Genomic DNA, 15,216 nt, shown 5'->3' with positions numbered 1-15,216 from the left:
TGTACAGTAGCCATAATCCTTTTAGATCATATCAGGGGTGATGTGTAGGGGGTGCACATAGGTGCATGTGCACCCCCTGTAAAAGGCACCGCTGACACTGGAGGTGTCTGCAGGCAGTCCCTGAAAAAAAACATCTTGCCAATATTTTACTCTTTCTTTGCTTAAAGCCCTTAGTGTTACTAACTTTAATAGGGCTACTCATGCTTTAAGTGAAGCATGTCCATAAGAATTGACAGGATCCAGGCCTGGATCAGTATTATTTGAAGGAGAGAGTTGCTGTCACCATTTCAGTTAGGAATTTAGTTCTAAGTCACTGGCCTGAGCTCTCAGCATTGGCTACTTTTGACTTCAGATAATGATTCCTGAATAGTGTTTATTTTACAGAAAGTTTGTATTCTTAATATATGCAGTTGATCAAACAAAAGTAGGAGCTTTGGTTTTCTTTAAAATAATTTACAAATAAATTATTCGTATTGAATTCTGAGTAGACTTTAGGACTGAAAAGATTTTCATTCTGAGATATTATTAATTATTCCTGTGTAAGTAATTGTGATTTATTTTAAAGTTGGTTTTGCACTTTTGAGCTATAGTTTCAGTCAAAAATATTTTAAAGAGATTTAAACTATAAGAAACAAATATACAAATTGTAGCAAACATTTAAGCTAAGCAAACTTGTACATTTTAAAGGAGCTGGAGTTTAATCAAGAGGCTTTCCTTAGATATAATGGGTTTTTTGGGCTAGATCTAGCAGACTGCTTTGAAAATACAGCATCATTTTTTAAAACAGTATTAATCCCAATATTATTTTCAAGCTCTTCTATACACTGAAATGTTGCAGCTGTGTTTGGAAGGTGTCACTGTACTCTTATACTAAAAAAAGTAGATTTACAGACTCCTCACATGCCATGTCTCTAAACAGAAAACTGTAATTTTGATTGATAGGGTAGGATACACATGCAAATGATGTAGATAAAACCTTCCCACTGCAGGTCAGAGAGCGGTTAATATGAGAGAATACTAATGAGGTACAAATTCAGAGCAAGATCCATCTGCTTCCTCAATCAAGGGAAAAACATATCATGCTCAAAGCATATAATAATTATATGGAAACAAAGGCACAATATTATCATTAAAGCTCTGCAGATTTTCTCACATTTTTTATGTGAAGAGCTCCTTCAGTTAGGTTTAGCAGTGCTATGCTCAAGTTATAAACACAGTAATATAACAGGTTTGAAAAACGGATTTTGCTGCGTTATTTTTCATTGCAATGACAAAATATGTTAGTTTTTAGGTCTGTGCAAATAGGGAAGTATTCGATTTGGATTCGGAGGACAGTGATTCTATTCAGAGAGCACTGCCCTGAATTGATTCGGCCGAATCAGCTTCAGAAGATTCAGGGCTGATTCGGAGACATTCAGTGATTCGGGTTGGCCAGGGAGAGGCAGGCGCAACTGGGCAGCTGCAGGTTCTTCCGTGGCTCCTCTGGCTGCGCCTGCCTCTCCCCAGGGGGAGGGAGCCACAGGAGAAGCCCCCACCCGGCCCCAGCCTACTCCTGGCACCTTAAAAAAAAACAAACAACCCTGCACTCACCGACTGCAGGAGTGGCGATTGGAGCCTCTGGGCACTTGTGGCAGAGCCCGCCCCCCTGCACAGCACAGGGCAGTGGGGGGCAGCAGGGATTGTTCCTCCCTGCTTGGCACCTGCACAGCAGCTGCCCCGTGATGCAGGTGCAGCATGGCTTCGCTGCGCACTGCCTGGGAACTGGGGCGGCTGGGGCTGAGTGGTGTCGGGCTCCGATTGACTGCTGGTGTCACCCCAGCTCCCAGACAGCGCACAGTGCCCTGCTGAGCTGCACTGCACCCACTCCGCGCAGGTGCCAAGCGGGGAGGGATGGGGGGGGGGGCTGCTGCCCCATGGCACAGGGAGGCTCTGCCATGAGCCCCCAGGAGCCCCAGGCAGCAGAAGAGCAGAAGCCCTTGTTCCCAGCGCTGCCATACCCACATCAGCACTGGGAGCGGGGGCTCTGCCATGCTGCCAGCTGGCACGGGGAGTGGGGTATGTGGGAATGTGGGGAGAGCAGCAGATGTGATTTTAGGGGTGGGGGACAGGCTTTTGAAACTCTCTCCTATGACATTTTCATTAATAAGCTAAGGAAACAGACTAGATGAAAGTGTTGGAAAGTAGATACCTAACTGGTTGAATCCTCTTGTTCAAAGACTAGTCATCAAAGGTTCAATGTTTAGTTGTGGGGAGAGGTATCAAGGGGGGTTCCCCACTGGTCTGTTCTGGGTGTGGAATTATTTAACATCATTAATGATGCAGATAACAGGTTTGTGTGCATGCTTAGTAAATTTGCAGATAACACTGCAAATTTGTGTGGAGTCAGACACTCTAGAGGGTAGGGCTAGGATCCAGAATGACCTGGAGAGACTGGGAAAATGGCTTAAAATCAGTCAAATGAAACTGAACAGCACAAGTGCAATGTTCATGCACAAATACAGACTAGTAATGATTGGCTAGGCTGCAGAGGACTTGGGGGTTACAGTGGACCATAAGCTGAATATGAGCCTGTAGTATGCTCTTGTTGCCCCCCCCCCAAAAAAAAAAAAAAAAAAAAAAGAGCCAACAGCATGCTAGGTTGTATTAACAGATGTGTCTCTTATAAATCAAGGGACGTAATTCTTCTGTTCTATTTCACACTGATGAGGCCTGAAGTGCTGTGTCCAATTTGGGACCCACACTGTAAGAAGGATGTGGACAGATTAGAAAGAGTCCAGCACAGAGCAACAAAAATGATTAAGGGCCTGGGAAGCATGATTTAGCAGGAAAGGCTGAAAGGAACTAAGGTTTAGTCTGGAGAAGAGAAGATTGAGGGGACATTTAATAATAGTCTTCAAATACGTGAGGATTATAAAGAGGATGGAGGTAAACTTTTCTCCCTGGCTGTAGGGGATAGGACCAGGAGCAGTGCCTTCAAACTGCTTTAGAGGACATGTAAATTGGAGATTAGGAGTGACTTTCTGAGTCGGGTGGTTGAGCATTGGAACAGGATATGCAGACAAGTTGTAGTATCTCCATCCCTGCAAACATTCAGAAGCGGGCTGGATGGATATTTGACTGGGATGGTTTAGTCAGCGATGATCCTGCCTTGAGCAGGGGGTGGATTAAATGACCTCATGAGGTCCCCTCCAGCCCTACTTTCCTATGGTCCATTTAGCAAAATGGGCATTCGCGAATCATCCAATATCCAGTAAAGCAGGGGTGGGCAAAATACAGCCCACAGCCTGTATCCAGTCTGCCAACTGATTCCATCTGACCCACAGACAGGCAGCGCAAGCAGTGGCTCTGGCTCCAGCCTCTGCTGGAGCTGCAGGGGACACTGGGTGGACGCTGAGCTCTTCGGGCAGGGGTGGGCAAAATGCAGCCCACAGGACAGATGCGACCCACCAAGCCATTCTATCTGCCCTGGCTGCCTGTCATGCAGCCCTTGATGGCTTGCTGAAACTCAGTAAGTGGCCCTCTGCCTGAAATAATTGCCTGCCCCTGTCCTAGGAGAAGGGGACCCCCAGGCTGTAGGTAGGTGCAGCCTGCATGGCCCTGGCAGGGAGCTGGGGCAGGCTGGAAGGAGCTGCTGGTTTCCCCAGGCTTTGTAGGGGCAAGTGTGAATGGGAAGGGGTAGGGCAGGTGGATTTGGGGTGTAGGCAACTCTTGAGGGGCATGTCAGAGTACAGGCTGAAGCAGGAGCCCTGTTGTGATTTGGGGGGTGGTTGAGTGGTGGCAGGTGGAGGACACCTTCCCTTGGCTGAGTGTCCTGCTGGCTGGTTTTGGTTCCCTTGGGAGAGAGACTTTATTTTGAGCTATTTTGCAATCACCTAGATATACACTACTCAAAAAAATGACAAAAATATTTTTTAAATAATGTATCTTATAGTAAATCTTTGACTTTTAGCATATGATTCATTTATCTATAACTGTGTTAAAATATCTTCACCGTTAATTTTATGCATGTGGCTCTTAACAGCTCACTAAAACATGTTAAGTGGCCCTCCAGCCAAAATAATTGCCCATCCCTACAGTAAAGTCAGCAGAACTCCCAAAGACTTCATTGGGTACAGAATCAGCTCTTTAATGAAGTCAAATGTGAGGACATGAAAGTACTGCTGAATTGTGCACTACAAATTAGCTTTAGTGAGTCGTATCAGTGGTAACATTTAAAAGTCTTATCTCATTTTTGAAGGATTATGACATAGTGAAATAAGCTGTAATTTGAACCGTATTTAACATTCCACTTACTGGTTGAGTTTGAGCGCAGGAAAGGAGTGTTCCAACTGTTTTGTGACGACTGTGTGGTGGTTACAGGGTCATTTCTTTTACACTGTTTCTTTAAAATGTAATTGAAGAATATACTTGCCTGTATTTTTTAAAGGAAAGGAGAATTTCACTAACTTCTTAACTGAAAAAGTTTTTATTGAGGTAAGACATTGGTATTTTTCTTGAAATATGAATGACATTCTGAAATGTTGCTCTAAGCAGATTCAACTCTAGAGTTGAATCTGATTTATGAAAGAAGAATTTGACTTTGTTTAATTCCTATGCTCATGAAGCTTGTTCTGGTTTTTCAGCTCTAGCTCTATGGGGGTGTGTGTGGGGGGGGGGTGTTGTTTCTGTGTATTAGCTCAAACCCCTTAACCTTCCTAATAGAAAACCCTCTAACCTGGAGCTGGAATGACTCTAAGCCCATGCTGGTTTAAAGGAAGGAACTAGTTAAAATCCAAGGTCCTCCTAAACTGAAGCAGGAGCCTGCCCACTTAGAGGATGCAGACAAAATCACTTGGGGTACTGATACAGCTCTAGCACCGTTCCCGGGGTAGTCACCCAGTCAGGTTTTTGCTACTGTTGGAAAACTCTGCTGCCCTGGGTGGGCTGCCTCTGAAACCTGAAACAGTGTAGCCTCCTCTTGGAAAATGCTTCCAGTGACTAATTAGCTCTGGAAAGTCCCAGAACCAATTAACTCATTCCTATCTTAATTAATCCAGAGGTAGCCACACTTTCCAGTGTAAGCTGGAGTACTGTGGTGTGCACCAGTATACCAGTAGTATGTGCTAAGATTTATGGACAGAGGTTCATGGGAACCTGTGTCCTTAGGCATGGACGCAGGGAGGCTACAGTTACACAAGCAGGGCGTTGCTGTGGGCAGTCTTGCACTTGTGCTAGGTTAATTTGGATGTTTATATCCAGCTGTCGAAGGTAGCTGTGAGATAAAGATGTTACCCTCATTCTCTGAGAGTAATAGTGCTGATTAAATTTTTCCTTTCCTTGTATTCCACCAGTGTTCAGGAGAGGTTTTAAGTTATGCCATATTTCTTCTACCAACATTACTACTAACTGTGTATTCGTGATGCAAAAGCACACTTCCTAGGCTGTATGCACCAGTGCATCTTGTGCAGTGGCTAGAACAAGAAATAGGCAACTAAGACCTCTGGGTTTATTCAGGATCTTCCCCCAAAATGTTATACTTTTGGTTACCTTGTTAACCTCTCAGTTGACCTGTCTGCATGCTGAATATATTCTTTACTGATCTCATAAGGCTATTTATTGTGGAGCAAATGGTTTCAAACATCAATCTGTAGAAGAAGGGTGATATGTAAGAAGCGTATTCAGAGTCTTCAGCAAGCTGATAGCTCTTTCAGTATTGTGGATTCAGCTTTTTTCAGTGTTATGGACAGATCTGGAGTGAAAATGTTAAGTTAACTTCCAATGTCCATTTGCTGCCAAGTTTTCCAAAATGACTATTTTGCCAGCTCCTAGAAATACAAAATCTCATCAAACTTTGTCTGGAAGAATGTATATAATTTGAGCACAAATATATATAGTCATAGTATAAACCTAGCACATTAAATAAATACAATGTTTAATATGCAACAAGCATAAATCATGTTAGGTGAATTTGAAAAGGATTGCATTGTTTATAGATTATAAATCAGGGTATTTCATCCTACTGATGAAGTGGTAGGCATAGAAGCACAAAAATATATGGCATGATGGAATGGTCTGCTTGCAATTTCTAGTCTGATCCAAGAGAGGTGGTTGGATAGCATTAGTATGAAGAATGAAATTTTATCAAACAGTGCCAAGTGATTTTATCTGGCGTTAAAAGGTAAATAAAGTATTTCAGTCAGGAGCAAGTTTGCACTGTCCCTCTCTGAATCAGTTCCTCTGCTTCTTAATGCTGAGGTTGATGCAGAAGGTTCTTGAATAGGGTAGAGCTTTCATTATCATAAATACATGTGATGTTTGTAGTAATGAAGGATAACGGATGACAACATTTGAGTGGTACGTGGCTTGTGAAAGGGGAGCTTTAATTGCTGGCACAAGCACAAAAATAATGGGAAAAGCAGATTACTTATTTGGCAGCAATTTTCTTTGGCAACTTTCACATGTATAGTTACTGCCTTCATGGTGGGGCTCTTCTTGTTGGTTCCTGCAGTACAGCTGCAATCCTGTTGCTGTGCAAGACTACATTGTTAGATCAAAGATGTGGTACTATGACTTCCCAGTAGCACTCAAGGAAATGGCAAACAATGAGCAGGCTGACCCTTTTCTTTGGACAGGCAACGGGATAAAGGTCACTTCTGCACTATGCCACTAATGCAAACATATTTTTTTTCTTATCCTTTATCTGGCATTTTGAAAGAACCGGCTCTCTGATCTCAATCTAGTTTCTAGTAATCAGTTTTTCAGTATTCCGATTGCTTTATGTAAAAAGCAAAGGACAAAATGGGCATGAGAGAGCTACTGTTCCACAGTTAAACGTTTCCTTCAACTGACCAGGTGATTGTGGAGAATTACATTGCCAATGTTCAGTGGATGCATTGACAGCCTGAAAGTTGAATCTTATCTGACACCCTTTCCCAAAGAATAGTGGTGAAAGAGAAGTGAAGTATAAAGTTTTCCAAGTCCTATTTTAAAAGTGGTGTTTATGTAATATTAACGAATTAATATTTGATTTACCTTGACATTGTGTTTTCTTGTAAAACTGACACTTAGCTTTAGAATGATTGTAGCAAATATAAGAATGCTGCCACCTCAGGACAGAAATAAGTGTGTGAATTTAACTGCAGATATTGAATTTAAATCTCATTAATAGATGTCAGCATTCTTACCCAGTGTTGTACAATTCAATCTGTAGTTTTAATTCAATTTTGGAAAATACTGAATCAGAATTTCTACTGGACTTGAGATTAGATTAACCTTATTGAACAGGGGTGTCTAAAATATATGTTGTGGGAAATAATTTTAACTTTATGTGACAATAGGTGAGATAAAGTTAAGTATTTTCATTTGCAGACCTGTGGACTCCTTAAAGGTTTCTTGATGATCTTTTAAAATGCCTGGTGCATGAATACATTTGAGATACTTGCTGGTTTTTAATTGTTTTTTGTAAATATTTTACCAGCCCTTTTCACTGGGTGTCTAGTTTTATGTAGGCTGAAAAACTACATCCAAAAATGTGCTAGAGCAGGACCTACCCTGTAACCTCCAAGCAAGAAATAGTAGCACCTAGAAATTTTGTTGTTGTTAAATGGTTAAAGGTCATTCTACATGTTATACTTTTAACATTAAGTGTAATGTTTCCTTACTATTTAAGCCAGCGTAAGGGTTGAAGCTGTGACTGTGGTGCCAAATATCAAACCATATATTTTTAAAATCCTGCCTCTTCCTAATGCACAGTTTTTTAAAATTCAACTATTTGCTGATAATTCTGCTAATGTGATGCATTTCGCTTGCTTTTTAAACAGATTTTCCCCTAAACATTTTCCACATGCTTAAAATTTTGCTCCTTCTTTTGGTTGCATCTAAAAATTTGTCAGCTATGTATTGAAACCTTATAGAGTGGCACACTGTGGGTGAGTGAAGCACCATGTGGGACTAAGTAATATATTAAAATGAAAATTAGACTTTGACATGTTAAGGAAATAAATATGAAGTTAATATATGAGAGAGAGATTTATATGTGGTCATGTATCCTTATGGAGTGATATACTGGAATCTTCTTCAAGAAGTTTTACAATATACAGCATTGACTTCAGCACTTGCATCTTTTGTCTATAATTAAAGTGTAATAATGTAAATGGTAACCTGAAAATTAAGTTAAATTTTACAGTTGAAGAGCACACAGTGATCTATGTAAAAAAAAATTATCTTCACTTTGTGTATCATTTTTTTTAAAGAAAAAGCACTTTCCTATTAACAACTAGCATGTGAATGAATCTTAGATTCTCATGTTTGTAATGGTCTGTAGATGAAGTGAAATTTATCTTTAACCTATATGTTAATGGATAATCTGATTATAAAAATGTTGAATTAAAGCACCTTATTATGCTGCTTACATTTGCTTGTAATTGCACCTTTTGTTATCTGCATCTTTTTCTTCTTGAACATTCTTGTGTGATAATATTGTTCTCTGCAGGTCTGAGTCGATAATTAGCCAACTACAGCATCATTTAACTTTATATAGTTTATATGACTGACATTGTATTGTGAGTTCAGTGCTTCAAAAATAAATGCTACTTCCACTTGTCTATTTTGATTTTTATTTCACTTTAAAATTAAAAGCAATCAAAGCTATGAGAACAGCTATGTGGCTTCTCTTATTAATCATCAAGAAAGAGGTAAACTGCAATATCTAGTTTTCTAAAAGGTGCAGCAGCCATCCAGTTAGTGAAAACCTTTGGGTCTAAGTGACCAAATATTGGTCCTGTCCCACTAGGAAAAAGGCACTGTTTGTACATGGGCTTTATGGACAAAATGTGTAAGTTAAGACATATGAGCCAATCCCACCACTGTAGAGAGAGAAGTAATATTGCTTCATTTATCACCGTGAACTTAAGCCAAGAAGTAAACAAGCTGACCTTTCTTAGGTCCAGAATTGGTCACAACCTCCCCTCCCTTTTTGGAATGGGGAGCTAACTGCTATAAAATCTATCTGTGATATGAAGGAACCTTTTGCTATTGTCCCCCCAGCTGACAGAGAAGGCCTGATGGAGCATATTCTCATCAAAGAGTCCTGAGAGAGGTGGATTTAGTTTCTGTAATAAAATGAATTTGACAGTACAGCTTCTTGTTATTATTACCATAAGGGTCAAACAATCCAAAATCATTCTGGTCCAAGCATGGATTTGATGGGCCAGGATATAGTGCACCAGTTACATATAATACATACGTTTCTATCATATTACATAGACCAAAATGATTGTTTAAAAGTGGTTCTCAACCACAGTGGTGCTGTGAGATCCTTTTAAGGGTGCCATGCAATATTAGCACTTAGGTGTATAAACACCTCCAAATGATTCACAAAATAAAACCCAAAGATGACAAAAAAAATTCTGACCAACTGTGGTCTTTCTGAATTCTCTGTTGTCACTCTTTTTTCTTTGACTATGGAAAAATAAGAGCAATTCTTGTGTTTCAAAGACCTGGCATTTTCTGAGGAGTTTCTTGAATGAGTCTAAAAAGATTGAGAACCACGGTCTCAGGAAAATAAGGCTAACCTAACCATCTGGAGATGGTATTAGGCCAAAGAATCTTAGTCTTGATCAGTGCTAGACCTTAAACCTCACAAGGTAGTATTGAGTGATAAATGCTATAGGGCTCTGGGCTGGGAAAAACAGACACCTACCCCAAATATAATGCCAGTGGCAGTGTCAAGTTGGATGCATAAGGTGGCAAGTAGCCAGCAGTGTTCCTCTAAGCTGCTGTTGGCACTGAGATTCCTGCATAGCCTTGGGATCTGAGTTGTTCCATCTTAGAGGTATAGTTTCCATTTCTTACCCTCAGCCATACTCATGGATTCCCATTCAGCCAGTTCTGTGGAAGGTAAAGTTGCTAATGAGTTGTGGGGTGTTGTCTGCTAAATTTTAACAGAGCCCACACTGAAATGTGAGTGCTTGGAGTTTAGAGGAGGCGGCATAGCCATGCCTAGCTCTGTACAAGCTGCTGTGAGGTCCCTCTAGTAACATGTCTTGAAACTTCATGGTCTGGTTCCTACTTTTCTATGTGCTTTGAAGTCTTGGAGTTATGAAGAGGGTGGCAGGGTGTGCATGGCAGGGAAGATTGATGAACTAGCTACTAGTAGTCAAAGCCCTTTGGGCAGGAGCAGTGCTGGCTGATGTACAGTGCTGGGTGGAGCTCTTTGCATTCTGGTCTGACACCGATCAGAAAGATCTATGGAGAAGGAATATTTTTAACTTGATCTCCCTGTTTCAAAGTCAGAGCCACAAGCGAACAACAAATATAATTTATTAGGAATGTTTGTGGCTCACCCAGAAAATAGAAGCCTTGAGTTAGTATCTAATGCCAAAATAAGTCTTCTGCAGGAAAAGCAGTTTCAAAAATTGAGAAATCCTGGAGATGGCATCCAGAGAAACTCTCAGAATGAGAAAATAAAAGGTAAGGACGAAAGGGCCCAGAAGTGAGGCAACAAGTCCAAAATGCTGGCATTTCAGGGCACAGGAGAAAAACTGTATTGGGGGCTAAATGTGCATCAGTCCAGTCTTAAAATTCACCCTCAACCTTTCTGCCTGCAAAATAATCAGAGAATAATAAAAGCAGAAAATAAATAGAGTAAGGAAATGAAACAATGGTTTCAAGTAATGCATAGCCTGATAACTGACAGATATCAGACTCCATTTCAACCAGGAAATTAGGAGAAGGAAGTACAACTCCTTTTTTTTTCCACTTAGCCCTAAGAATATACACTGTAAGGCCTGCTCAGGTAAGAAGGTTAACAAATCTATAGTGCGAATATGGAAATCGGCAATTTTTTGAAGAAGGATTGTGAAATACTTTGTGCGCTTCAGGGGTGCTGTATTTTTTTAATATGTAAAATAAAGGTGCAGCTTATTCTGCACAATTGAGGTTTTTGACATGCATTTTTCAGATATGGGGAAGGCGATACATGGGACATTTAAAATGCGGAATAACCTTTTATTCTTAATAGCACCACCTAATTTGCTTTCAGTTTCCTCATCAATTGAGAACATATAGGGGGGATATACAAATAACGAGTTTATAAAGGTCTTTGGTGCCCATTTTTTAGGAGATTGTCCCAAGTTAAAAGATGCATACACACATTGCATGAAAAGGATATTAAGAATCAGCCTCCTACGTCAACTCCACTTCTGAGTATACTGAAGCAGCACTGTCTAGAGAGCAGGACACGAGACAGCCTCAAGAGACTGGTCAGCTAGTGTCAAAGCTCCTCCATTTGTTTATGCAGTAGCTGGCTAAGGATTTGTTCCCCATGTTCCATATCTAGCTCTTCTACAAGTCTGCTGTGACATGATGGGCAATCACTTTTCCTTTGTTTCCCTCAGTCTGAGTACAGTATTTAGACTGGGGGGGGACTAACTCTGGAGATGTCAATGTGACAGTGCAGTGCTGGGTAAAGATACACTGCTGGTGTGGTGTTCCAACCAAACTAATAGATCCTGCTTTCCAAGTGAACTAGCCCCACTAATTCACATTCTCACTTTCAGTACACAACCTAGTTCATTCCAACTTGCATCTCACCTCTGTTCCGCACTGGGCCGTGCTGACCTACTTCTGCTGTTTATCCATTTCCTGAACAATTGAGCTTAGTGGCTATATTGCACTGCCATAATGTATTGTGTTGTTCTGTACACACTGCCACAGCATTATTCATTTACAACACACTTACAAATTTCCATACTTGGTCAGACCAAAGGTCCATCTAGCCCAGTTTCCAGTGTCTGACAATGACGCGGCATCAAGCAACCCTTTTGCAACCTGTTACGAATGCCGGAGTTAGTTCCAGGGAATGATTACAAAACATTTAAACGGTCACCCTTCATTTTGGTGTGGAAGCTTTCTGCTTCTTCTATTTGCCTCATTATAGTTACTTTTTTGGTGAGGTGGAGACAATAAAGTTAACTTCAATTTTTAATCGTTTCTCCCTCTTTAGAAGAGATAGAAACTTCAGTTTTAAAGAGGAAATTGCTAAGCTTTTCTAGAACAAACTGATAACTAATAAAGTTGTTTAAATCTGTAACAGAAGACAACAATGGTCTTTTGGTTACTGATGATTTTATTTTTTTAAGTTTGAAACAAATCTGAAACTGTCTAACATTTAACGGTAAAATCAGGCATGTTTTGTTGCTTTTAAGTAGTGGCTATCTTTATCCAAAATTTCAACTCTCTTTTTATGAATATTACATATTTTTTATAAATATTATAAATTTAATTAAAACTTTTGCTGTGCATTAAAGTCCCCATCTATCTGTAAAGCTTAGCTTAGAGAACAGTGCAATATTCCGTTATACACTGGCAAATGTTCGTGACAGTTTCTTCACAGGCTGCAGTTCTGGAGACATATCCTTATATTATCCAGCAAGATGGGTTCATAAAAGACATCAGAATAGCACAATCATTAGACACCTCTGTTCCACAGTACTTATTTGCATTCTTTTCACACAGCAGCTCATTAACAGATTACGATTGCTGTGCCTGGCTTTTCAGCTTGCTCTGTATTTTGATTGTTGAACGGGATGAAGCAGAATTTCCAGCTGACAAATGGATCTACAGACCAAGTCCTCTCTGTCAGCTTAATGTCATGACACCTAAACCAGTATGCTGTTGCGATAAGAAAACTGTTAACAAAGTACAACCAGGGAACATTCATTTCCATGTAAGCAGGAATCTGAGCCCCAAGCAACAAGATGATCACTTGAAGGAGGACAAAAGGTGCCCAAGTACCAAGAAAGCAGATGAGAAGTCTTGTCAACAGTTGTTTCTTGCAACCAGTGTGACTGTAATCAGACATGTATGAAAAGAGCAGAACAGCCTTATTTTTAAAAGAAATCATCCTGACTGATCGCACCATAGCTATAGCTTCTGACCACCAAGTCACAAAAACTGTGCATAGGACAAACAGCATGGCTAATGATATCCAGTAACTCTGATCACTGCTGTATAAAGGACACTGGTAGACAAAAAAGTTGTTTTGTATTCTGAATTTTGCATAGATAGTTGGAACTTGAAGAATATAAGAAAATCCTGATATCCATATAAGAACTACAGCAACTATATAAAATAACCTTTGACTTATGCTTGGTGGCTGAGAGGTTTGATTTATAGTCATGTAATAATCTAGACCAGCCACAAGATAAATTGGGTAATACAAGACACCACAGGTAAAAGAAATTATCTGAGTGAACAAACAAATGTGATACTTAGTAAATCTAACACCACAAAGTGCAAAGTCCTTAAAATAGGAAATTAATGCTATATTCATCAGGAGTGTGAAGTCTATGAGAGCCAGCGAAATGCAAAAATATCCCATAAAACTCTCTTTTATATTCTGTCTTCTAACTTGCAACATGAAGAGATCGAGGGAGACTTTTCCAAACATAATCAGGAGCAGCATACAGCTAGCTTCAAGAGGCGGGTTGGCTCGGCTGTAGTGGTAGTGAAGGGAACAATTTTCACAGGGCAGGGCAGCCATTCTTCAAGGATAAGAGCCAGCAAAATACAATTTACAGGGCACAGTGGTTCACACCTGAAAAGAGGGAAGGAGAATCTTAGAGTGTAAGGATTCCTGTTATAACTCTGTCAATCATAACTTAACGAACAGTCGCAGAGCTAGCACATTCTTGAGAATTCACAGTCAAGTCTCTGTTTAGAGCAAAACACCATTTACAGCCACCATTTATAGCAAATTCCTATAGCCTCTGAATACATGTTCTTAGACTTGGAGTTAAAGCATCACTGTAAACTTGAATAATGTTTGTTTGTTTCCATTTTTATTTAGTGATTTTATGCGCTAATAAGATGCGTCAGAATGAAGTTCAGTGTCCATTTGTACTTCTATTTACAATTTGTTTCCCTGTGTTAATTCTAACGCAAACTCAGCCTAGGATGGTTTCTCAGTTGCTCACCATGGTAGAGCAGTTGCACATCTAGAAGAAAATGTGAAGATTGAAGGGCTCCTTCACTTTGTCTTGTTTGTTATGAACTGTCCCAACCTGTGTGCCTGTATAAATGAATGGGACCAAATGCATTAGACTATGACTTGACTTTAAATAAAGCCACCTATAGCTAACAATCAACATTTTGCTTTTTAAGAAAAAGTAGATTTCTCTCCTCACCCCACACTCTTGTGAAGAATCCCTCCAATTCCACAAGATGACACTTGGTAGGCAAATTTTTGTTTTATTTTTCTCTGAGAGAAAAATAGGGGGAGGATGCTTGAAACCCAATAGCAATCTTATTTTCCATCATTTTTCTAAAAGCGGCTTTTTGATCTGAAAGCAGCCCTTCAGGCGACATCAATCTAAACTGGAGCATTTTAATAATGTGAGTTCTGTCCTTTAATGATATCTGTAATGCAGCCTCCTCAAATGCCCATATAATTTAAACTAAAAAAACCCTGTATGTCAGGTACTTTTGAAGAGTTTTGGAGTGATAAGCATTAGTGGTAACTTTGTCACGATTCTTTTTTAAATTTCTCCTTTAGCACATTGGTTGTCAGAGTTCACTACTGATGAGAAAGAAGAACTATGCTCTTTCAAACATCTCTCAATTTCTGTCTCTGGAACTGGAAGTTAAATGCTGCCTCTAAGCTAGAGGTCTGTATTGCATCTATGTCCGCAGACACCCCAGTAGACGGTAACCAGTTTGAAAAAGAAAACTTTCATAAACCACCAAAATCTTAAGTCAGTAAAAGTGGGTTTATTCACGTTTTGGATCATTTCAACTCTGCTGATCTCAACAGACTTTTTATTGGACCTTTAGTCAAGCTAAATTCAGTAGAACCGCTCGTCGCTTGAGTAAGGAAAGCAGAACTTGGTTCTTAATATCAGTAGTTCTTTCTTCTTAATGAATTTCTATATTCCATAACTAACTGGATGTTAAATATTTCTTTATCAGTCTTTCTGTAACAAAGCTAACACTATTTGCTCAATGGGGTTTTAGTTCTATTGTCTCCAATTAATCCAGCCACATTTTCCTTCATCTTTTGTAGAATCCTCATATATTTGTGTTCAGTTATGATAGTATGTGTTGTTACAACTTAATCCTGAAATGCCAACTTGTAAAAGGCTGTACTAACAGATGTCTTAAGTATTCAAGAAACTCCTGCTTCTTTTGCAGTTTAAGGGAAAGGGAAAGTGTGGTCTATTGCTACAGTGAGGGAGAGCT

General features: G+C 39.9%; 1 protein-coding gene and 1 long non-coding RNA gene across 2 annotated transcripts; one reads left to right on the top strand and one right to left on the bottom strand.

Moving 5' to 3' along the window:
* The first annotated feature begins 1,926 nt into the window (after nucleotides 1-1,926).
* Nucleotides 1,927-8,582, top strand: LOC109308424. The gene is made up of 2 exons (XR_002100612.1): nucleotides 1,927-2,374; nucleotides 3,581-8,582. It is a non-coding gene; the product is annotated as an uncharacterized LOC109308424 (long non-coding RNA).
* A 3,110-nt stretch (nucleotides 8,583-11,692) lies between these two features.
* On the bottom strand, nucleotides 11,693-13,573 carry GPR160 (G protein-coupled receptor 160). The gene has a single exon (XM_019532716.1). It carries the CDS (start codon nucleotides 13,520-13,522, stop codon nucleotides 12,503-12,505), a length of 1,020 nt encoding a protein of 339 aa, XP_019388261.1. The 5' UTR covers nucleotides 13,523-13,573; the 3' UTR covers nucleotides 11,693-12,502.
* Between the last annotated feature and the right edge of the window lie 1,643 nt (nucleotides 13,574-15,216).

This window comes from Crocodylus porosus, unplaced genomic scaffold (assembly GCF_001723895.1).
Source record: "Crocodylus porosus isolate Cpor-Errol unplaced genomic scaffold, CroPor_comp1, whole genome shotgun sequence".
NCBI lineage: Eukaryota > Metazoa > Chordata > Crocodylia > Crocodylidae > Crocodylus > Crocodylus porosus.
This window is presented reverse-complemented; position numbering and strand designations above follow the sequence as displayed.

What these genes read in the sequence shown, in the direction of transcription:
- GPR160 (XM_019532716.1), bottom strand. Translation starts at nt 13,522, where the DNA reads ATGGCTGCCCTGCCCTGTGAAAATTGTTCCCTTCACTACCACTACAGC.